The 23,963-nt window shown below is 37.8% G+C and overlaps 1 protein-coding gene across 1 annotated transcript in view; it reads right to left on the bottom strand.

Annotated features, from left to right (window-relative positions):
* The window catches only part of LOC140730130 (uncharacterized), an 80,831-nt gene extending 56,946 nt beyond the window's left edge, over positions 1–23,885 (bottom strand). The window contains exons 1-5 of the mRNA XM_073050263.1: positions 23,447–23,885; positions 19,969–20,173; positions 17,019–17,185; positions 11,264–11,394; positions 8,280–8,446 (exon numbers count right to left, since the gene is read on the bottom strand). Of these exons, the coding sequence (XP_072906364.1) occupies positions 8,280–8,446; positions 11,264–11,394; positions 17,019–17,185; positions 19,969–20,173; positions 23,447–23,608 (832 nt within the window). The 5' untranslated portion in view covers positions 23,609–23,885. The remainder of the gene's footprint in view (positions 1–8,279; positions 8,447–11,263; positions 11,395–17,018; positions 17,186–19,968; positions 20,174–23,446) is intronic.
* Between the last annotated feature and the right edge of the window lie 78 nt (positions 23,886–23,963).

The raw sequence follows: 23,963 nt of genomic DNA, 5'->3' as shown, positions 1-23,963 counted from the left end.
ACAACTGCAAATTTAAATGTCATAAACAAAATTTCTAAAGTGAATCAGAATCAGATTGATTGTCATTGAAATATGTTGTGAAATTTGCGGCAGCAGTGCAGTGTAAGGCATAAAACAATACTGTAAGTTACAAAATAAATAGTGCAAAAGATGACAAATGAGGTGGTATTAATGGGTTCCTGGACCATTCACATATCAAATGGTAGATGGAAAAAAGCTGTTCTTAAAATGTTAAGTGTAGGTCTTCAGGCTCCTGTACCTCCTCCCTCATGGTAGTAATGCAAACAGGGCATATACTGAATGGTAAGCATGATTGATGATAGATGCTGCTTTCATGAGGTACCACATCTTGAAGATGACCTTGATAGTAGGGAGGGCTGTACCAGTGATGGAGCTGACTGAGTCTACAACGTTCTGCGGCCTCGTGTACTTGTGCATTGGAGTCTCCATACCAGGTTGTTATTCAACCAGTCAGAATGTTCTCCACTGTACTTCTGGGAAAATCTCCTCAAACTCCTAATGACATATAGCAACTGGTGTGCCTTCTTTGGGACTACATCAATTAGTTGGGCCAAGGATAGATCCTCTGAGATGTTGAGGCCCAGGAACTTGTAGCTGCTCACATAAAACATGACTTAAAGCTAAGATGAACATAATAAACTTTCAAATAAATTTCAATAAGGTTATCAAGGTGCAATCAAAATATCTGACATTCTTAGAATACTTTTACAAATTCAATTTGTAATTTTGTTATATTTTCAAATTACCTTGATATTCATACCAGGGCAATGCAGGGAGGAGGTGTAGGAGCACTCAATATTTTAAGAACAGCATCTTTCCCTCTGCTGTCATAGATCCGAATGGTCCATGAACACTACCTCACTATTTCACTTTTACTCATTCTATCAGTCTATTCATTGTAACTTATAGTAATTTTTTATGTCTTGCAATGTTCTGCTGTTGCAAACAATAAATTTCATGACATATGTTAATGATAATAAACCTGATTCTGAGGAGGCACTTACTTATTGACTGATTAGAAGCAAAATAGTCTTCTTCTAATCACTTTGTTTAAAAATAATTAAAATAGATTTTCTGTCTTTTACAAATTTGCTTCCAATTTATTTTCCATACAGCTCAGAGGTAGCATTCATATTGCTTTTTTCTTATCAGCAGCATGCTTTCAGTGACTTATTTCTTCACTTCTCATTTCCAATGCTTTCATTAAAAAGAGAAAAACAAAGGGAGAAAATACAATGAATTACCAGGCTTAGATTCTTTTAAAATAATAATAAATGAGATTATTTGATTCCTGGTAACTGCGGTTGTCTTCCATTTTTCCTCCTTCCCTTTTTTTTTTGGATTCCATTTTAACAAAAATATTTTTAAAGCCACCCCTTGTTCTTTTCTGATTCAGCAACAGCGATTGCAAAGAAGGGAGGCACTGTGCACATATTCAAGGTTAGGAGAAATTACTTTATTAAAGTAATATAAAGAATAAATAAAGAAAGAAAATTTGTTAATGAAGTAGTAAAAGAAACAAATAATATTTATCAACCAATCATTTAGCCATGCTACACAGAACACTGCCAGTGGGAACCATAAATGTCCAATAGCTTTTATACTCTCTCCCTCTCCTCCGCACCCCCCCCCCTCCACAACTCTTAGCACTAGTCATGACCCAGCTTAAAAGAAGATTTCCATTTGCACAAAAGAAATGTCCCCTTCAAGTCTGCTTACTCTAATACTTTCCCATGGAGAGTACTAGGCTGTATCTGCAGAATCATTATCGCTTACTCAGGCAAACTTGTTTTGCACCTTTATCTAGTTTCAGAAGCTGTAAATAAATACTCACATGAAGTTTTCAAAACATTCTCACATTTTAGACCAATACCACATTGCCTTACAAGCTTCTATTTTGTGTCACGTTTCAGCATATATCAAGGAGAAATCAGATTTAACTCTTTCTTTACACTGAGGATTTCATGCATTTTTGTTTCAACAGTGTGGAATATCCCTATCTGTACTTTATTTGCAAGTTTATTTGCTGAGTATTATGATCCTCATCACAATTAAGCAATTAGACTTATGGTTGAATTTTTTAAAAATTCAGTGTCACTCTTCGTATAGTAGCTCAGAACTATGGGGACTGATTGGTTTCAAATAGCTTCATTTGATGCACACTGGCACATACAATTTTCATGTCTTGATTCTATGTTGGCCTTGGATGGTGACTGTATGTAAAGATCTTAATGCAGGGAATGCCAGACTGACACTCATGTAGATCGGCAAATAAAGTATTTCTTGAAATTTTAAGTATTATGTCTCCAGAACTCCACAAAACACAAGCTTTAGCTGGAGATAGTTGGTGTTATTGGTGTCATTTATCAAAGAAACGAGACAGTATTATATCACACAAGATATTGGGCATGTTTAAACCCAGGATTTTTGAAATCTGAATTTTTGACCATACCAGCAATTGTGGAATTTTTGACCTCCAGGATATATGCTCATTTCTTCTTTTTAAATTTGAATATGATTGAACCCATTTAAGGTTAAGATTCCAGAAGCAAAAATTGATTGGGTGTTCTACACCCAAAGATAATGGATGTGAAATGACTGCACTAACTCCATAGATGAATACATCACAAGTAAGTCTCAGAACTTCTCCAAATTGTAGTGCATTAACTATTTGTATTTCAAAAGTCAATGCTTGTATTGCTAAACTGCCTCTTCACTTTGTGGAGACCAGTTATATATGGTCACTGCTTACCATAGCTCATACAGCTACGTTGAAAGGTTGGTAAAGAAATAGCTTTAATATGTTCAACAAAATTACAAATCCCCTAAGCTCAGCTATGTTGATTGCTGCTTGTGCATTAATTAATTAATTAATTAATTCAGAAATACAGTGTGGAACAAGCCCTTCTGGTCTAAGCACTGGACTGGCCAGCAATCTACCTATTTAACTCTAGCCTAATCATGGGACAATTTACAATGCTCAATTATCCTACTAACCGGAACGTCTTCGGAATGTGGAAGGAAACCAGAGCACCTGAAGGAAACTAACATGCTCACAGGAAGGATGTACAAATTTCTTAGACACTGAGTCAGAATTGAACTCAGATCTTTGATACACTGAGTAATAATAACGCGCATTAACTGCTATGCTACAGTGGTGATAGAATTAACTTTGCTCTGTGTCAGATGTAAACCTTGTGCAATAATTCATCAGTCCAAGTGTTTTACTAATCTTTGCAGAAATGTTGACACCTTAACTATAGTTCTATATCACTGCTATCTGGACATGTCCTCTGTAGGGTCGTCCGATATTGTAGATGCTGAAACCAGAATGTTACCTGTGAAGCAGATGACATGGCCCAGCCCTTGAAAAACCTGGTCCATTGTATGCTGAAAAATCACTGTGCCTTTGAAACTCCATGTGCTAGGTGATGATATATTTACAGCCCTTTGTGAGTACTAAAAGTGTGATATGAATCCAATTCTGGATCCAACACTATATGTTGGAATACAAGAGAAAACCAGTTTATCGAAAAACCTATTATCTGCATATTTACAAATAAATCCATTTGGATAATGGATACAACACACACAAAATGCTGGTGGAACACAGCAGGCCAGGCAGCATCTATAAGGAGAAGCACTGTTGACGTTTCGGGCCGAGACCCTTCGTCAGGAAAATGGATAGCTTTTATCTTTCATACCGAGTGACCTTGTAGCTGCCACTTTACTTTGTGCTTTTGTACAGTTATGTCAACAATAGGAGTTGCCCCATCACTGCACTCTATGAAAGTTATGATGCCAACATCCCTCCAGGCTACTTAATTCACTTTCAACAGCTTCCTTCAACTCACAGAGCACAAGTCATGGCTCATGGCAGATGGGTTGACTTTTACTTTCACAATAAACTTTATCTTCCATATACTCCTCAACATTTCCTTAAGACCATAAGATGTAGGAAGAGAATTAGGCAATTTGAACCATCAAGTCTGTGTCACCATTTCATCATGGCTGATCTATTTTCCCACTCAGTTCCAATCTCTTGCCTTCCTCCTGTGACTTTACATGCCCTGACTAATCAAGAATCTATCAGCTTCTGCCTTAAATATACCCAATGACATGGGCTCCACAGCAGCCTGTAGCAACAAAATCCACTGATTCACCATCTCTATTCTAAAAGAATGCCCCTCTACTCTGAGGCTGTGTCCTCTGGTCTTAGACTCCCCCACCATAAGAAATATTCTCTCCACATCCACTCTAGCAAGGGCTTTCAACATTTGATAGATTTCAATGAGGTCACCCCTCATTCTTCTGAATTCCAGTGAGTAGAGGTCCAGAGACACCAAAGGCTTCTCATATGACAAGTCTTTCAATCCCAGAACCTCAAAACTACCTCTCCCTCCACCTATAAACTTAGCCACAAAGCTATCAATCTGATCATTCAAATTATTGATATATAACGTAAAAAGAAGCAGCTGCAAAACAGACTCCTGTGGAACACCACTAGTCACTAGGAACCCACCAGAAAAGGCTCTCTTTATTCCCACTCTTGGCCTCCTGCCAATCAACCAAAGCTCTATCCATATTAGTATCTTTCCTGTAATACCCTGGGCTCTTAACTTGTCAAGCAGCTTCACGTGTGGCACCTTGTCAAAGGCCTTTTTAAAATCCAAGTACACAACATTCTTGGATTCTCCTTTGTCTGTCCTGTTTGTTATTTCTTCAAAGAATTCCAACAGATTTTTCAGGCAAAATTTTCCCTTAAGGAAACATGCTGACAATGCCCTATTTTCTCATGTGCCTCCTAGTACACAAGACCATATCTTTAACTCCAACACCTTCTCAACCTCTGAGGTCAGACTAACTGGCCTATAATTTCCTTTCATCTGCCTCTCTCCCTTCTTGAAGATTGGAGTGCTATTTGCAATTTACCATTCCTCCAGATCCATGACAGAATCAATTTATTCTTGAAAGATCATTACTAATGCCTCCATAATCTCTTCAGCCACCTCTTTCAGAACCCTGGAGTGTATGTCATCTCATCCAGGTGAGTTATCTACCTTCAGACCTTTCAGGTTCCCGAGAACTTTCTTCCTAGTAATGGCAATTTCACATATTTCTGCCCCGACTCTCAAACGCCCGGCATACTGCTAGTGCCTTCCACAGTGAAAACTGATGCACAATACTTATTCAGTTTGTCCATCATTTCCTTGTTCAGCATTATTTTCCAGTGGTTTCATATCTACTCTCACCTCTCTTTTACTCTATATATATATATATATATATCTGAAGAAACCTTTGGTATCCTCTTGAATATTATTGGTAAGCTTACTTTCGTATTCCATCTTTTCATTCTTTATGAAATTTTTAGTTACCTTCTGGTGGTTTTTAAAATCTTCCCAGTCCTTCAGCTTCCCACTAATTTTTGCTCTATTACATACCCCTCTTCGGCTTTTATGTTGGCTTTTACTTCTCTTGTCAGCCATGGTTGTGTCATCCTACCTTTAGAATACTTCTTCCTCTTTGGGATGTATATATGCTGTGCCTTCTGAATTGCTCCCAGAAATTCCAGCCATTGCTGATGTGCCATGATCCCTGATAGTGTTCTTTTCCAATCAATCTTGGCCAGCTCTTCTCTCATGCCTCTGTAATTCTTTACTCCTCTGTAATACTGATACATCTAACTTTAGCTTCTCCTTCTCAAATTGCAGGGTGAATGATATCATATTATGATCACTGTTCTCCTAAGGTTTTCTTTACCTTAAGCTCTCTAATCAATTCTGGTTCATTACACAATAGCCAGTGTAGAATAGCTGATCCCGTAGTGTGCTCTAAAAAGCCATCTCATTGGCATTCCAGAAATTCCCCCTCTTAGGATCCAGCACCAACCTGATTTTCCCAATCTACCTGCATATTGAAATTGTAGTATTGACTATCGTAATATTGGCTTTTAGACATGCATTTTCTATCTCCTGCTATAATTTATAGACCATGTCTTTACTACTGTTTGGAGGTCAGTTTACAGCTCCCATCAGGGTCTTTTTATATATGCAGTTCTTTAGTTCTATCCACAATGACTCAATACCTTCCAATCCTATGTCAACTCTTTCTAATGATTTAATTTCATTTTTTACCAACAGTGCCACACTACCCCTTCTGCCTATATTTCACTAGAGTTTGAGGAAATTTGATATGTCACCAAAAACACTCAAATTTCTACAGATGTACCATGGAAAGCATTCTAACTGGCTGCATCACCATCTGGTATGAAAGTAGGATGGAGTGGGGGTTGAGAACTACTGCACAGGATTGAAATAAGCTGCAGAGAGTTGTAAAATTATTCAGCTCCATCTTGGGCACGAGCCTCCAGAATATCCAGGACATATTCAAGGAGCGGTACCTCAAAGGGGTGGCCTCTATCATTAAGGACCCCCCTCACCCAGGACATGCCCTCTTCTCATTGCTACCTTCAGGAAGGAGGTATGGAAGCCTGAAGGGACATACTCAATGATTCAAGAACAGTTTCTTTCCCTCTGCCTTCCAATTTCTGAATGGACATTGAACCCATGAACACTACTTCTCTACTTTTTTATTTCTATTTTTTTGCATTAATTATTTAATTTGACATATATACACACACTGTAATTCACATTTTTTCTATTATTGTGTATTGCATTGTACTTCACCTCTTTCAGCCACGATTCAGTGATGCCCACAATGTCACACATGCCAATCTGTAACCATGCTACAAATTCATCTATCTTATTCTGTATACGGCACACACTCAGGTATGATCCTTGTGAAACTTGTTATGGAACACCCTCTTCGATCAGTGTGTTTAAATGTACCTCCTCTCAAAAATCTTTGGCTTTCATTCAACATATCTCCAAACCTTACATGATTGAAACAAGGTTCAAACATAATTGATTTTTATTAATGAGAGCAATTATTTACTACTCCATAGGAATAGGAAGCACAATCAGAGGAACATTGATGATAACATATTACTATTTCTTTGGCATCCCGTCAGAAACCTGCTTCTGCCACATTGAAGCAATAATGATTAACTTCACAATTATTGCAGAAAAGTTTAGAAATTTCTAGGTAGCTGCTGAAAGCTGCCTTCCCATTAATCAAATTGTAGACAAGGAAGTATTGTATTATATGGGCACACAGAAAGATACACAGTTTTTTTGTCACAAGGAACAGCGGGATCTACATATAGCTTTCAGACAATAACTATAGGTTGAAATTCTCTAGACTGGCATTTCATGTTTTTAATCTGTAGTACAGTTCCATGCTATTTAACTAATTCCAATTATGATCAAACCAAGATCTAAAATTAGGATCTGTATTAAACTGTAACTAACCCAACTTCTAGTTCAAACCCTACTCAACAGTGATCTTAGCCGAGAGCATTTCTGACTTATGAAAGCTTTGGACTGCGGACAGTTATCAGAATCCTTTAGTGATCTGGGCAGTGTCCATACTTAGAGAGAATAGATTTCTTGCACAAAAGAAGAACCTTGGGGACAATTTCTGTAGTCCAGATTTTCTGTGGATCAGCACCAGTTAAGTTCCAAGAAAACCAGACTAGAGAATTTAACCTCTACTACCCCATTTTGTTTTTTGGACCATAATAATTTTGCTGCAGTATTTTTAAAAATTTTCTGGCACATTGCAATTCTCTTGCACCTTCAAGCCTTTACATTCAATATCCCTTGCCTTCCATCCTACAACAGGCCTTCTGTTTTATTCTCTCCTCTACTTGCCAAATTCCCCTACATCTAAACTTGCTTAAAATTAATTACTTTAGGTTTCCTCACTGTCAATGAACATCATCAACATAAAATGTTACAGAAGCAAAATATATGTTGAAAATCTGGAATAAAGTAGAAAATGATGGACATATTAAGTAGGCCAGGTAGCATCTGTAGAGAAAAGAGCAGCCCGAAACCTTAGATGTTAACTATGTTTCTCTCCCTAGAACTGGTACTGACCTACTGAGTATGTTGTAGCAGTAAAAATATGGCCACTGGAAGCCAGGAAGTTTACAGTTTCTGATATGAGTTCAGTCAAATCATTACAGAGATAATTTTAAATTTATCACAAATGAATTAGAAACACAAGTAAAAAGTTGAGCAATGTCATTGGCATTATATATTTAGTTATTAAGTGGATGATTTGATTAAATTTTTACTTTTGTTTCCTTAAATCTTGAAAATATTTGGAAAATATTGCCAGAAGGCTATGTGTACCTCGATATTTGAAGCAACAATAAACAGTAGCAGCTGACATTCTTTTGTCCAATTCGTATTCTGGAACACACCAATCTTGATCAAAAGGAGTTTCATCGATGGGATCACACATTGTCTTTTGAGTGAGGAATTTAACACTTGATTCTGAGAAAATGTGTTTGGGATCACTTTGCAATAAGAAAGAATATCATGAATTAAAATACTGAACAATCATGATTATTGTATAGACATCAGAGTAGCATTGTGAGAGGAGCAATGTAGCTAATTATGATACCATAATCTGGACAAAACTTCAATTTTCTTTTGGTCCAGGTGGCAACATTAAAATATTTGTATTTTAAGTTGTTGCTGCTACTTTTGTAAACTATACCCATAAAGCGAATGATATGTTGATTCTTATTGCCCTTAACAACCTCTAAAATAATTCAATGTTTTGACTAAGTCGGTGAAATAGAAATTCTCCATTTGGGATTCTCAACCGGTCTCCAACCATGACCTATTCCTTGAAAGATGAGCAGAGGTTTCAATCTTAGAAAAATCCATGGACTGACAGATATCTGATGCCTCTGATTCTTGTACTATTTTTAGTATGCTAGCTTCTCACAATGGTTACAACAAAGCTCAGAGGAACCTTTAAGGAAATTTGATGTCATTAGTTCTTTCGAAAAAGCTTTTCAAGCCTACTTGCTGCATTTCTGAAGGTTCACATTCCTTAATTTATTTTAGCTCTAGAGTTACAAAGTGCATTTATGTATTTCATCTGAAATCATACCATGCATGGGTGTAGTATCTTAATTGAGTCTGATCACATCTCACAATGCATCAATACATGTAAATCAGAACCCCATGCTTTTAATTTGCAAGCACTTTATGGAACTTAATGGTGAATTGACTAACCAATTAATTATCTCATTCATAATTATATTATTTTGGCTGTGATATCAATTCAGTAATATAAAATTAAAGTAAAAGTTATTTGTAATACAACTATTAATGTACAACCATGATTAATTATTTATTGCTATAACACTGCCCAAGTCCAATCATCTATAGCTTCAGAAATGGTAATGTTCACTGATGATTGAATAATATTTAATTCAATTTACAATTCCTTGTAAAATGAAGCAGGTTACACCTGCATGAAGCAAGACTTAGATTTCATCCAGGTGTGGTCCAATCCAATACATGAAAAATGATAGCGGTAAAATAAAAGTGCCACTTCCACAAAAGGTAACCTGCCCGGTTTTTATGCATGGACCAATACCATTAAGCAAAGGTTCCATGAATCCCAGGTTGGGAACTCCTGCTTGACACCCTACTTTTAAAATGCAACGGCACCACCGTCACCAGAACTCCATCATTAACACAGTAGTCATTGACTAGAAATTCAACTGGACCATCTAGATGCACACATGCAAAAATGTAGTATAATAGTTGTCCAGTGGTTATTATCTTGCCTTGATCAATGGTTCACCTCCTAACACCCCAAACTGTTCACAGCCATTTACAAGACACAAGTCAGGAGAATGATGGATTACATTCTGCTTTTCTAGATGAATATAATTCCAAAAACACTTGAAGCATTATGTCATCCAGAACAAAGCAGCCTGCTTGATTGACTGTGATTTCAACATCCTTAGCATTTTTTCTCTCCAGCAATGGAACATAGTGACTCCAATGGGTGCCATTACAAAATTATCTGCAGTTCTCCAGCTAGACTACTCCAAAAGCACCTTCCCAAACTGTAAATGCTTTCACTAAGGACAAAAATAACTGGCACATTGGAACACCACTATCTTCTGATTCCCCTCCAAAGTCACGTGTTCTGACTTGGAACCGTATTTATTCACTGGGTCTAAACTTTGATCTCCTTCTTAGATAGTCCCTAGGGTGTGAGATATGCAATTTTGCAGGTTTGCAGCTGTGTGACTTGTGTCTCAGTGCTGTGCAGGCTGGCTAGGGATAGAATTTTGACATTGGTTTACTTCCACTTCCACTGAATTTGGAAGATTCTGCAGAGAGATTGTTTAGGGATTAAGATGCATCTCTGAAGGCAGACTATGTCTCCAAAGCAAATAGGAGAGCAGGAATCACAACTACTTTATAGACCATCAGCTTTATGCCTAGTTTGATTTTCCTTAGTTAACTAAAAGCTATGGTGATGAAATGAAGATAGTGGTGAATATCATCAATGAAGTCTACCCTTGTGAGGGATGGCTCACAAAAAAACATGAGCGATCCAACTTTTTCTGCATCTTACCATGAATCTTTATTGTCAGAAGACAATGTGGTGCATCAGGGTCAAGTTAGCCTGTCCTCTGATATCAGTTGTCTTATTGATATTGAGTGCAAGATCCACTCTCACTGATTTTAGTGAAAGCATCAACTATGGCTTGGAACTCAGCCTCTGAACATAAATACATGTATTCTCTGCACATTTACCAAAGAGCAAGACTATAAAAAGAATAAAAGTGATTTCATTTTAAAAAACCTCCAAGCTCTAAAGAATGGCTCTCGATAAGAATTTCTACTTCATTTACACAGGTACTGTATTGCAATATTCAACATGTATTCCTTTTCTATTCTGTGAATTAATTCTAGTTGTGAATATATTTGATTAGGATTAACCAAGTACAAAATATTCAATTATTCTGATAAGTCCTGTATTTCAAGTTCGAAGGAGACATTCTATGCACTGTCCACAATGCAATTTATTGAAAGTGAATAATTCTTGAATCTGCTTGTACTAAATTAAAGAAGCAGAAAATTAAATATGCAGACTTGGGTTTGTATTTATCTAGTTCTAAAGATTATTAACACTTTGTTTAGAAAGCCAAACTAACAATTGTATGAAAACAAAATAGCTATTATTATTTAGCTCCCACATCCCATTTTTTCTTCATATAGAATTGTGTACTTAATATGTGTGGTGGAGGAAAGAACATCAATAATTTGAGTCAGTAAGTTCATAAAAACATTCTCACCTTCTTTTTATAGAGACTGGCCGGTAGAAAGCCTTAAGGGTTACAGGACACTCAAAATCAACGGCATCACTTTCATTTACAAAATTGATAGACCATGGAATGTATGCATGAACAACAATGACCCGATAGATCTATGAAAAGAAGTTTTAGAAGATTATCCTTTTTTAAAAAACATGCTTCTTTCAAAGCTGACCCCATCTGGCATCATAATAATGTGTTGCTAATATATATTTACCAAAATTGTAGGAGGTCATTAGACAACGATAGGAATAACTATTGGTTAATGCAGTGAAAGGTTCTGGCAGTTCCCTAAAATACCAGTCCTGACCTAATAGGCTCTTTTCAAATTCCACATTTGAAGGATGTATTAGACTTTGATGGCAGTGCTCTCTTCACTTTACAAAATATTTTGCACAACTTCCATTTGCTTTTAAATACTGTAGAGTTTTAATCTAAGTAGTTCACAGAAGCATGATCAAAAGAGCTTGAAGCAAGAGAAGGAAAGGTGATCAAAATTTTGCTCAGTTGGATTGGGTAGCAGATGGAAGTTAATTGTGACTTAGATTATTATTAATTACAAGAAAAAAATGTTCCATTACCATTAAAAATTTCACAACCTCAGCATCTCACCAAGTGCTTCACAACTTAATGGGTCAGGGCTGTATATTTAGCCCCTACTCTATATTTTACGCAGGATTGTGTGGCTAAGTGCAGCTCCAATGTCATCTTCAAATTTGTTAACAACACTGTTGTTGTTGAAGGAAACACAGGTGGCAATGAGTGAGCTTACTGGCATGAGATAGGATACCTGGTTGATTAGTGTCACAGCAACAATCTTTTGCTCAACATCAGCAAGACTTCAGAGCTGATTGATGACGTCAGGAAGGGGAAGGAGGGCAAATATGAAACAGTTTGTTTTTTGGGAATAGCAGTGATGAGAGACAGCGGGTTTAAGTTCCTGGGCATCAACATATGAGTTACCTGTCCCAGGCACAGCACATAGCATGCCAGTGTCTGCACTTTCTTAGGAAGTTAAGGAAGTTCAACTTGCCATTGAATGTTCTAAAAACTTCTACGGATGTACAGTTGAAAGTATCCTGACTGATTGCATCATGGCCTCCTACAACGATGTGCAAGAAGATAAAAAGCTGCAGAGAGTATTGTTCTGAACACATCCTTCCCCACCAGTGGTACATTTAGCATTGTCTCAAGAAAGCAACATGCATCATCAAAGATCCTCACCATCTAAGTCAAGCCAGATTGAAGCCTGAACTTCCACACCAGGAGACTCAACAACAATGTGCATATGACAATAAATTTGATTTTAACTTTGACTTTGATGAAGTTTGTTTAAAATTGAGACAAAGTTAAAAATGGTAAAAGTAACCAATTAATTTATGACCAAAAAGAGTTCAAAATATTATGCTAAATAAATAATCTGTTTGAATATTGCTGGTTCATTGCATTAGGAGTGTTTGGATGCTTGGATAAATCTATCGTCCTGATGAAGTGTCTCGGCCCAAAATGTCAACTGTTTATTCATTTCCATAGATGCTGCCTGACCTGCTGAGTTCCTTCAGCATTTTGTGTGTATTACTCAGGATAAATCTACTGCTTTTTTCCTGTCAGGGTCTTGAAATAAATTATTCTCATGTGATTATGATGATAGTTTAATGTCTCAGGCAGTCATTTATTTAGAGTCTTTCACAACTTCAGGATATTCCAAAGTATTTTGCAATCAATTGAAAAATATGTTTTAAATGCACTCACTGTGTACTGTAGGGAACACAGTAATATATTTGCACACAGCAAGCTCCCGCAAATAAACAATACGGTATTATAGTGCTCGTGGTAGTGTTTGAGGGATTAATACTGGCTAGTATACTGGAGAAAACCAATACATTCTATACCTTGTTATTCCTCTCCGCACCTTGTGGCACATTGACAATACCTGCTTTTTACAAGGCCGAGTTGCTAGCTTGATGCTTAACCCAGCAAGGAGATGGCTGGGACCACTCACCTTGAAGTCCAGTGCTGATGCCACACCACTGGCCAGCTATTCTATACTTCAGCATATTTTAGTTATGTGTTTGAATCTTTTGCAGTGGATCGTAAATCCATGATCTTCTGATTCAAGGATAGTTACAATTGAGTTAAAGAGAAGTAAAGAGTAATTTTTGATTCAATTAACATAGTAAGACAGTGCCAATTTGTAATATGACAATAAGTATTTCAAATAGCAAAAAATAGATGCTGGCAATCTAAAATAAAAGTAACAGATGTCGATGATATTGAAATTAACAACTCTGAGGGATATAGAATTAGCATTCGTCAGAAAGAATAGAAATCAAACATGCTTTAAGCTGCAAAACAGGGGAGGTTTGAAGAAAACAAAGGAAATTACTGTGATAGGCTGGAAACCAAAAGAGATTGAATAACTTAAGTGGTGATGCTGTCAGCTAAGATCGGGTAATGAAGGCCTGTCAATGCATCTAATATCTGGATGGGATGTTAACCAAAGGAGATGATTGATATAGAGGAAAAGGGATAAAAAAATCTTGACATGTAAAATGTTGCTGTAAATCTGGAATCAGGCAATGATGGAAAAAGACAACAAGTCAGATGGTGGAGAGAGAAAAAGAATTATGTCTACGTATGGGTTGGTAATGTTTCAATAACATATTGTGATAACGTATCCTCCTCGCTGACGATCAACACTGGCACACCTCAGGGTTGTGTGCTTAGTCCACTACTCTATTCTCTGTATACACGTGACTATGTGGCTAGGCATAGCTCAAATACCATCTACAAATTTGCTGACAATACAATCATTGTTGGTAGGATTTCAGGTGGTGATGACAGGGCATACAGGAGTGAGATATGCCAACTAGTGGAATGGTGCTGCAGCAACAACCTGGCACTCAACGTCAGTAAGATGAAAGAGCTGATTGTGGACTTCAGGAAGGGTAAGATGAAGGAGTACATACCAATCCTCATAGGGGGATCAGAAGTGGAGAGAGTGAGCAGCTTCAAGTTCCTCGGTGTCAAGATCTCTAAGGATCTAACCTGGTCCCAACATATCGAGGTAGTCATAAAGAAGGCTATATTTTATTAGGAGTTTGAAGAGATTTGGCATGTCAACAAATACACTCAAAAATTTCTATAGTTGTACTGTGGAGAGCATTCTGACAGGCTGCATCACTGTCTGGTATGGAGGGGCTACTGCACAGGGCTGAAAGAAGTTGCAGAAGGTTGTAAATCTAGTCAAACCCACCTTGGGCACTAGACTACAAAGTACCCAGGACATCTTGAGGGAGCAGTGTCTCAGAAAGGCAGTGTTCATTATTAAGGAAATCCAGCACCCAGGGCATGCCTTTTTCTGACTGTTACCATCAGGTAGGAGATACAGAAGCCTGAAAGCACACACTCAGCAATTCAGGAACAGCTTCTTCCCCTCTGCCATCTGATTCCTAAATGGACATCGAAGCTTTGGACACTACCTCACTTTTTTTAATATATAGTATTTCTGTTTGCTTGCACATTCTAAAAAATCTATTTGATACACGTGATGGATTTACTGTATTTGTTTATTTATTATTGTTTTACTTTATTGTTATTTTCTCTCTCTCTGCTAGATTATGTATTGCATTGAACTGCTGCTGCTAAGTTAACAAATATCACATCACATGCCAGTGATAATAAACCTGATTCAGATTCTGAATAAAACTGTTACAAACTAAGTAGGTAAGCTATTCAAAATTGTTAAGTAAAACAAAAATAAACTCCAGATACTGGATAAATATCTGAAATTCTCTGCCTGAAGGATTCTGCATCTAAAGGTACAACATGTTTATATTGAACATCAAATATACCTTCTTAATCACCTTACCTCTCCATCTACTACCTTCATCGATATGTGGGGCGCAATTCAGGATTCTTCTGTTTCTTGACACAAACTATGTATTCTCTTGTTCCATTTGCATTCTTTGGATGGAATAGTATTTGCCACTTTTTTGTCCCATCTGAGCAGACTGTTCAAATCTTTCTCCAGTCTACAGCTTTTAATGTCAATATCAACCTTACAAACATTCTTGCATCATGTACTTGACATCACAGTACATGATTAACTGCAATGTGTAAATCCTATGAAACATACTGTAACTGTAAATAACCTTCCAGTCACCATGACAACCAATTCTTCTTCTTCTTAAGCCCATTACATTGGCTGCCAACAGCAGTCGCCAGAGTCCTCTGTCCTTGGCTGAGGGTGATTGGCCCTGTGGCTTCCGCTTTCACCTCACGTCTTCTAGGTGAATTTCCTTCCAGGGATGAGGTCTTTGCAGCTTCTGTTGGCATTTCTGTAGCTCTGGGTCTTTATGGGATGGCTTGCTAGCCCCATACCCAAACGTCCTTTCACAACCGGGTTTGGGGCCGTCCATGGTGGAATTACAACAACCAATGAACATTGCCTTTTGCTTCCTGGTGCACATGCTTGGTGGTCACAGGTGACTGTAGATCCCAAACTTCACTAAGTGCTGAGTTTTGATGTTCCCACAATCTTCAACGTAGGGTCTTCTTTGTAGCAATTACTTTCATCCTAATCTACTCTCTCCCTGCCCTCAAGCTACCAAATCCTCTACTTGACAAAAATTCTCCAACCCCAACCCCACCTATTCCTTCTGTTTAATTTTACGATTGTCTCCTAAACAAATGAGAGGGACTTGTTTGGATATTACTGTCAACAAAGTTGTAGAAGCAGAAACCTTTGTCAGATTTGAAAATATTAGGGTTAACACCTGAGTTTCTGTAATCAATGAGAACGTGGACCAAAAAAAAAGTGTGAATGGTCTCAAAACTGTATGCATATGGCAGGCCAAAGAGCTTCCTTAACTGAGATAAATGTTTCTGTATTACTTTTTCTACAATAGCGATTTCATCTATTGAATATTTCTATTTTTTCTTTAATTTTGATACTTTAAGCAACAATGTGGGTTAATAAGGAAAGAAGTAGCAATTGATATCTCAAGGTTGAAAAGCATAGAGATTATGAAAAACTGGCTAGGGTCTTGGTTATTCCACATAGAATACTGAACTAATTAAAATAATAATTAATTTATTATTTTGTAAATATAGAATTCTGATTTCCAATTTACAAAATGGATCTTGATCACAGAACAAGATTCTGTAAGAAGAAGATGCTGGAATGCTAAGGATAGAGAACCATTAGATATGATGCAGTTAATGTTTAGAATACTGGTATCAGAACTAAGTGGTTACACCTGTCAGAGAAGAATGAACAGGGTCTTGAGAAACAAACAAAACTGACTTAACAAAAGTGACTTAAAGATGTGTGGTCCCTTGTGGAGAAAACATTCATTGAGCAGCATTATTGTAAACTAGTTACTAATACATCAAAAATAAAACTAAAGAGGTGTTACTTTGCGCAGTGAATAGTTATATTCCATATTGATAAGTATTTGAGGCATTTGATGCATTTAATTAAGCTGAAGTTAGAGAAACTATCAATGAAAAAGAAATAGACAGACACAATATTGCAATTGGATAAAGGATAGGAAGGGAATTATATGAAGATTAAACATCAACATTGACCTGTTGGGCCAAAAGGTTGTTTTATGTTGTAAATATTAAATAATAGAATAAACATATCATTTATGGTTTATTTTGCAAATTATTTTAAATGCCTTTGAATAGTTAGAAATAACAAATTATATGAAGTAAATCAATTTCATTATACCTGGGACTGAGTGCCATTTGCTGATGTAACATTCACTTCCACTTTGGTATTTCCTACAGATAGCTCTATTGGATTACCGTCTTTTGACCCATTAATAGTAACTTGCATTTTATTGTCTGGAACTGTTGGTTGAATATTTACAGTGGTCATATTGAGTGGTGCTGTACCTGGTACATAAATACAAAAGAAATGTAGTATTCGGAATTAACTTTGGCAATGCACTGAATAGCTCCAAATTTCTTTAACCATTCTAAAGATTATACACTTGTGTAATTAAAATACAATAACAAACATCTCAACTCAAAAACCCCACATTTAAAAGTCCTATGATGCCTGCAATCAAGTAGACAGTTTTTACTACGGTAATATTGCAAAATGGTGGATAGATTACATCAGAACGTACATAGGGAAATGATAAGCTTCTTCCTTTGGATCCAAACCAAAAGCAATTGAATTTTGACTCTTCAAAGACCTTGGCTATATTGGGCTGGCTAAAACATGGAATTTCAATGCCATGACATATTTGAAAACTTGGAAATTTGACAGATTAGTAATCATGCTTTTATGTATTTATCATAAATTGCATGCATGTTTTAAAAAAAAGTTTTCTAACCCAAAATGATATTCTCTTCTTCTCTATTTGATTATCGTAGTGGAATTTACAGCTGACAATTACTAGGATATTAAAAAGCTTTCTTCATGCAAGAAGTATTTTACTTCCCTTTTCTTTTGAATGTATAGTTTCAACCTGAATGAAATTGTTAGCACAATTTTGTGTTGAATTTGTGTTAGAATAGTTGATGACAATAATTGAATATTATTGACAGTAATGTTGGGAATATTGATGTGAGACTTGAGCTTGGCTGTAAGATTTATAAAATCAGATCTGCTTTGGCAGATGATGCTGGCATTATCATATTTGTATAACTTTCAAATTTTAATTCCAGGTAGTTTTTAGCTGAAAGTTAAAATGTTTGATAAATTATATCCAATTCACATCAAGATGTTAAAACAGTCATGTTAAGAGATTTTGGAAAAAACGAGACTACGGAGACTGTATCTTTGTACTTTAGGATGGATGAGGTTGCTCTACAAAAAGCTTAGAGGAGATTCACCAAGATGTTGCCTGGATTGGAAGACCTTAGAGATTGGATAAGCTGGATTTATTTTCTATTGAGCTGAGCAAGAGAGACTGAGAGATGACCTGACTTACTAGAAAAACAGGACAGCCCAGTTTAAGATGAGAAAAGGGAGTTTTTAAGATGATTTGAGGGGAAAGTTTTATATATAGAGTGAGTGATATCTGGAACCAGAGAAGCTAGTGAGAGTGAGAAAGCTACTAATACTCACTTCACCTGTGAATCTGTTGGGGTCATCTACTGTATCCAGTGCTCCCAATGTGGCCTCCTGTATATCAGTGAGACCTGCCAAAGATTGGGAGACTGCTTCATTGAGCAACTTTGCTCTATCTGTCACAAAAAGTGGGAACTCCCGGTGGCCACCCATTTCACTTCTACTTCCCATTCCATTGTGTCAGTCCATGGCCCCCCTACTGCCACGATGAGGCCTCACTTGGGTTGGAGGAGCAACACTTTATATTACGACTGGGTAACCTTCAACCTGATGCATGAAGATTGATTTCTCGAACTTCCGGTAATTGCAACCCCCCTTCCCCTCCACCATTCCCCATTCTTGTTTCGCTCTTATACCTTGTCTCCTTACCTGTCCACCACTTCCCTCTGGTGCTCCTACCACTTCCCTTTCTTCCATGGTCTTCTGTCCTCTACTATCAGATTTCCCCTTCTCCAGTCCTTTATCTTTCATCTATTAACTTCCCAGCTTTTTACTTCACTTTCCCTTTTCACTTATCACCTGTATCCCTGTACTTCCTCCTCCTCTCTTCCACCTTCTTATTCTGACTTATTCCCTGTTCCTTTTCAGTCCTGATGAAGAGTCTCGGCTTGAAACTTTAACTGTTTACTCTTTTCCGTAGATGCTGCCTGGCCTGCTGAGTTCCTCCAGCATTTTGTGTGTGTTGCTTTTGATTTCCAACATCTGCAGATTTTCTTGTATTTCCTCCAATACATTGTATGTGCTGCTCTGGATTACCAGTGTCTGCAGAATCTATTGTGTTTATGGGAAAATTTCTTGTCAGCATTCTTTGTTTTGTTTATGTTTAGCAAACTCCAGTGTCAAAGGAATAATGTTATTAACATAGCTTTTCTACAATTACTTCAAGATGTCAATAATTTAATTTTGAAGTAATTGTAGAAAAGCTACAGTATTGTGCAAATATATACAGTACTTAGCTATATATACAGTATGTGTCTAAAACAGTACCATATGTAATAATATTATTCCTTTGATACTCAATGCCAACACTGAGATAGCATATAGGAAGTTAAAATACAGTACAGTGGGAATGTTGTGTAAAAATGTTTAAGCCTCAGAAAGTTGCTGCTGGTGGAGTAGTCATAAAATAAGGTTGAATATCCTAATGCTATTGCTACGTTGCATGACTGTTAATATTACCATCTGCTTAAAAGCTACTAATAGTAGTAAATGAAAACTGTATTTAACTTTAACTTTCATTAAACTACCCTGGCCTTGGAAATGTTCAGATCAATGTAGCCAATGGTCAATATTAATCTGGAGATGTGACCACTGAAGGTACCACACATAAAAAAGTATACTTGCTTTCTTTGTGAACAAAATTAACTTATAATGATCAGTATTCAATCAATGAAAAGCTAAACAATACTGAACAAAATCATTACAGCACTTGAATGATAGACTTTCTGACTTGGTTGTACTTTCACTTCTAATGGGGTCCTTATTCAAAGTTTTCAAAATAGTTATGTTTTTACTTAACCTGCCATCTAAAACTACTGACCTATAACACTGGGGCAACTTAATAAACATTTTGCATTCAAATAAATTAGCCACATACATGTATATTCATACACAGACATTGAAAACGCGGGATCAAGCTCTAACTTTTCGGCTACTTTCAGTCCACTTAACAATGGAGTGCTTGAAGTGAGCTTGATTGCCTCAATTGTATATCGCTTCAGAGTTCCATCTTCTGCGGCAACCTCAATGTGAATTTTATTTACACCGTCTTTAAGGACAACGGATTTACTACCATCAGCACCCTGGAAGGAAAAACATAGCAATAGGTACACAAAATTACATATGTGATGTGAATAGTTATCTTCACATACACATAGAAGTTAAAAATTAGGTAACATGTTACAGCCAAACATGATGCTCCTCCTCCATTAAAACATTCCAAAGTAATGCAGGTGTAAATGACACACAGTGAAATGCAGGATATGTAAAGATGAAGTGGACAAAGAAAGCACCGCTGTGTTTAAAAAAACTTTTGATTAAAGTTGTGTTAAAAGTTTGTTAAAGTTGTGTTGAGAGCTGTAGCAGTCCTACATTTAAACAAAGGTATTATGCACTCAAGACCCACTTGGATTTAAGCCTGTAACATAGACTGATTTTCCAGGGCAGAGCTAGTTTGTCTAGAACTCCAGATAAATGTAAAAAATAATCACAGCATTAATTGAAAATCAGCAATTTCTTCAAATAGGTTGTGTGATTCATTTCTCAGAATCACTAAATCTTGGATTTAATTGTATCTTTCTATTTCCTTGATGAGCACATATGGGTGAAATTGTTTGCCAAAAACATACTCAAATCTGTGATATTGATGTGCTACAAAGAATGAAAAGCATTTTGTAAACTAATTATTCTTCTAATACAAAAATAAATGAAAAGAACTTTATTCCCATCCTTATGTATTTGTTAATCTCCATTTAACATAATGATCTCACCTTCCCTTTGATCATTTCCAGAATATACGTACAGTACTGTGCAAAAGTCTTAGGCACATAGCTAAGGTGCTTAAGACTTTTGCACAGTACTGTAGCGATTTTATGTATTGCACTGTACTGCTGCTACTGCAGCAAAAATCAAATTTCATGACATACGTGAGTGATGAGAAACCTGATTCTGATACCAGTCTTTATTGTGGACTGAGAGAGAGAAGGGTGTGGCAGGAAGGGAATTGTGGTTGGGAAGGAGGAAGGGAGAGGGGAGTGTGTGGAAAGCAGTAGAGAGAAAGACTATAGGGAGAAGCGCTGTCGACGTTTCGGGCTGAGACCCTTCGTCAGGACTAACCGAAAGGAAAGATAGTAAGAGATTTGAAAGTAGTGGGGTGAGGGGGAAATGCGAAATGATAGGAGAAGATCCTGCTTTTTCTGGCAGACCGAGCGTAGTATACTGCGTCTGGTGCTCCTGGTGTGGCCTTTTATATATTGTTGAGACCCGACGCAGACTGGGAGACCGTTTCGCTGAACACCTACGCTCGGTCCGCCAGAAAAAGCAGGATCTCCCAGTGGCCACACATTTTAATTCCACGTCCCATTCCCATTCTGATATGTCTATCCATGGCCTCCTCTATTGTCAAAATGAATCCAAACTCAGGTTGGAGGAACAACACCTTATATACCGGTTGGGTAGCCTCCAACCTGATGGCATGAACACTGACTTCTCTAACTTCCGTTAATGCCCCTCCTCCCCTTCTTACCCCATCCCCATCCCTGGCATATTTAGTTGTTTGCCTGTTCTCCATCTTCCTCAGGTGTTTCCCACCCCCCCCCCCCTTTCTTTCTCCTGAGGCCTCCTGTCCCATGATCCTTTCCCTTCTCCAGCCCTGTATCACTTTCGCCAATCACCTTTCCAGCTCTTAGCTTCATCCCACCCCCTCTGGTCTTCTCCTATCATTTTGCATTTCCCCCTCCCCCCACTACTTTCAAATCTCTTACTATCTTTCCTTTCGGCCCGAAACGTCGACAGTGCTTCTCCCTATAGATGCTGCCTGGCCTGCTGTGTTCTACCAGCATTTTGTGTGTGTTGTTGTTTGAATTTCCAACATCTGCAGATTTCCTCGTGTTTGCTGAGAGAAAGTCTGTAATGATCAATAAACCACTGGTTTGGAATCAAATGACCTTGCCTGGTGTCTTAGGGCTGCACCACTCCCAGCCCTTGCTACCTCTCCCACACCCTCCATTGGTGCTCCACCCTCGCTATTCCGAACACTCTTTGCTCCTGCCAGATTTATCAACTTGCTCCCTGATCCATGTTGACAAATAGAATACTGTGCAAAATATAACTAAGTCTTTTGCATAGTACTGTATTCTTCATCTTTGTCACTGCAAAGCACTTTCTGTTCATATTGTTCATGTCAGTTCTAAGAAGAAGAGGCATGAAATTCAGGAAACTGGTAATTGTACATTGCAAGGTTTGATACAGCATGGTATCAAATCTATATTAACATTGTTCACCACACATTTCCTATCTTACAAAAGTGACCTCAGTTCAAAAGCTAAAGGCTTTAAAATATTATAAAAAGGATATCTATGTGGAGTGATATGTAATAAATACTTTAAAAATCCTGATTTATTTCTAAATGTTTAGGAAGTGTGAGCTTTCTCCACTAATGTCTCCTGACGAATTTAATTGTGCTTCCCTTTGCTCAAAGAGAGAATTGCCAGTTTAGTGGAAAGATATCTTACATGGCTCAACACCATAGTACTTGTTTGCATTAGACATTATGTCAAATGCTGAACACACTGAAATTTTATGAAACACAACTAACATTCTGGGAAAGAAAAACTGGTTTAAGTGCAGATTACTTCCAAGTCCTTCTCCTTTCAATACAAGCTGAAACACACAAATATCTCCGACCCTGGCCCTAGTGACACACCTGGCTCACACTGGTTCAATCTCAAGAGTGCAAGTATGCAGATCTATTTTTCCCCATTGACAGGTCGCATAAGCAAATGGACAGCAGAGAGTGAACGAGCACTGAGCCTTAAGCACACTTAACCACTATTCTGAACTGATTATAGGTAGTATATAGTAACCTATATGTACTTCGATAATGATAACTTTGAACTTTGAATTTTGAAATAAGACATTGGCAGAAAACATTTGACGTGGCAAAGAGCTACCAATAGACTGAGGAAAAGATTCAAAGATGTTTTCAGAATCTCGAATAAAAGTAACATCCCAAATAAGTCACTTGGCCCATGACGGTGGAAAATGTAGATGGAGCATTCGGGAGGACATTCATAACTTTTAAGTCCATTGTCAGATTGTGAAGTACAATCGGTGGAACGCACCTCTCCCAACATCCCTACTCACCCATCCAGCACCTCCTTGCTCACCTTTAGCAAATCCTACAGGTTCACATTGACACCACGTCCCAAAGACCTTGAAGGATCCCCTCTAAGAAGTCTATGATAATGTTTGAATCTCACCCCCCCCCCCCATTCCGATTATCTACATCTGGATACTAATTGGCCGAATGACATCTCCTCCTTCAGGTTATTGGTATCAGACAGGGCAACACTTACAATGACTTGATAAGAGGCCCCGCTTTCGCTCGTCACCGCGTAAACAGTGATTTTGACAGCTTCACTGCCGACCACTACTTTATACGAAGTCACTTTGGGATTAAAGGGAGGATCCAAGTTCCCAGGAGTAACCGCGAGTCTCCTTAAATCACAGTCATCCATCGCCCTTAGAGAAGATCCAACTGTCCTAGTCCGCTCTCCCGGCCGGGCCGCTCCTCCACACCTCACTGTCCAAACTCAACACGACGCCGCCCGCTACCATGGCAACAGGCTTTAACCAACTCCTACTGGGCCCGTGAGAGGGTTTCCAAGTGATTATTAAAAACCTAGAAGCCGATAGCTGCCGACTGCTCTACCGTCCAACTGAAAACTGATCCCACCGCGCGCCACCGACTCGTTTGGAACAAATTGCCTCCAATTTGCCTTCGAACTTGACTACTTCAGGACTACAGCTCCCGGCGGGCTTCACGGCCTCGACGTATGTGCGTTGGGGGAACTCTACATACCAAGCATTTAA

This window comes from Hemitrygon akajei, chromosome 7 (genome assembly GCF_048418815.1).
Source record: "Hemitrygon akajei chromosome 7, sHemAka1.3, whole genome shotgun sequence".
Lineage (NCBI taxonomy): Eukaryota > Metazoa > Chordata > Chondrichthyes > Myliobatiformes > Dasyatidae > Hemitrygon > Hemitrygon akajei.
This window is presented reverse-complemented; position numbering and strand designations above follow the sequence as displayed.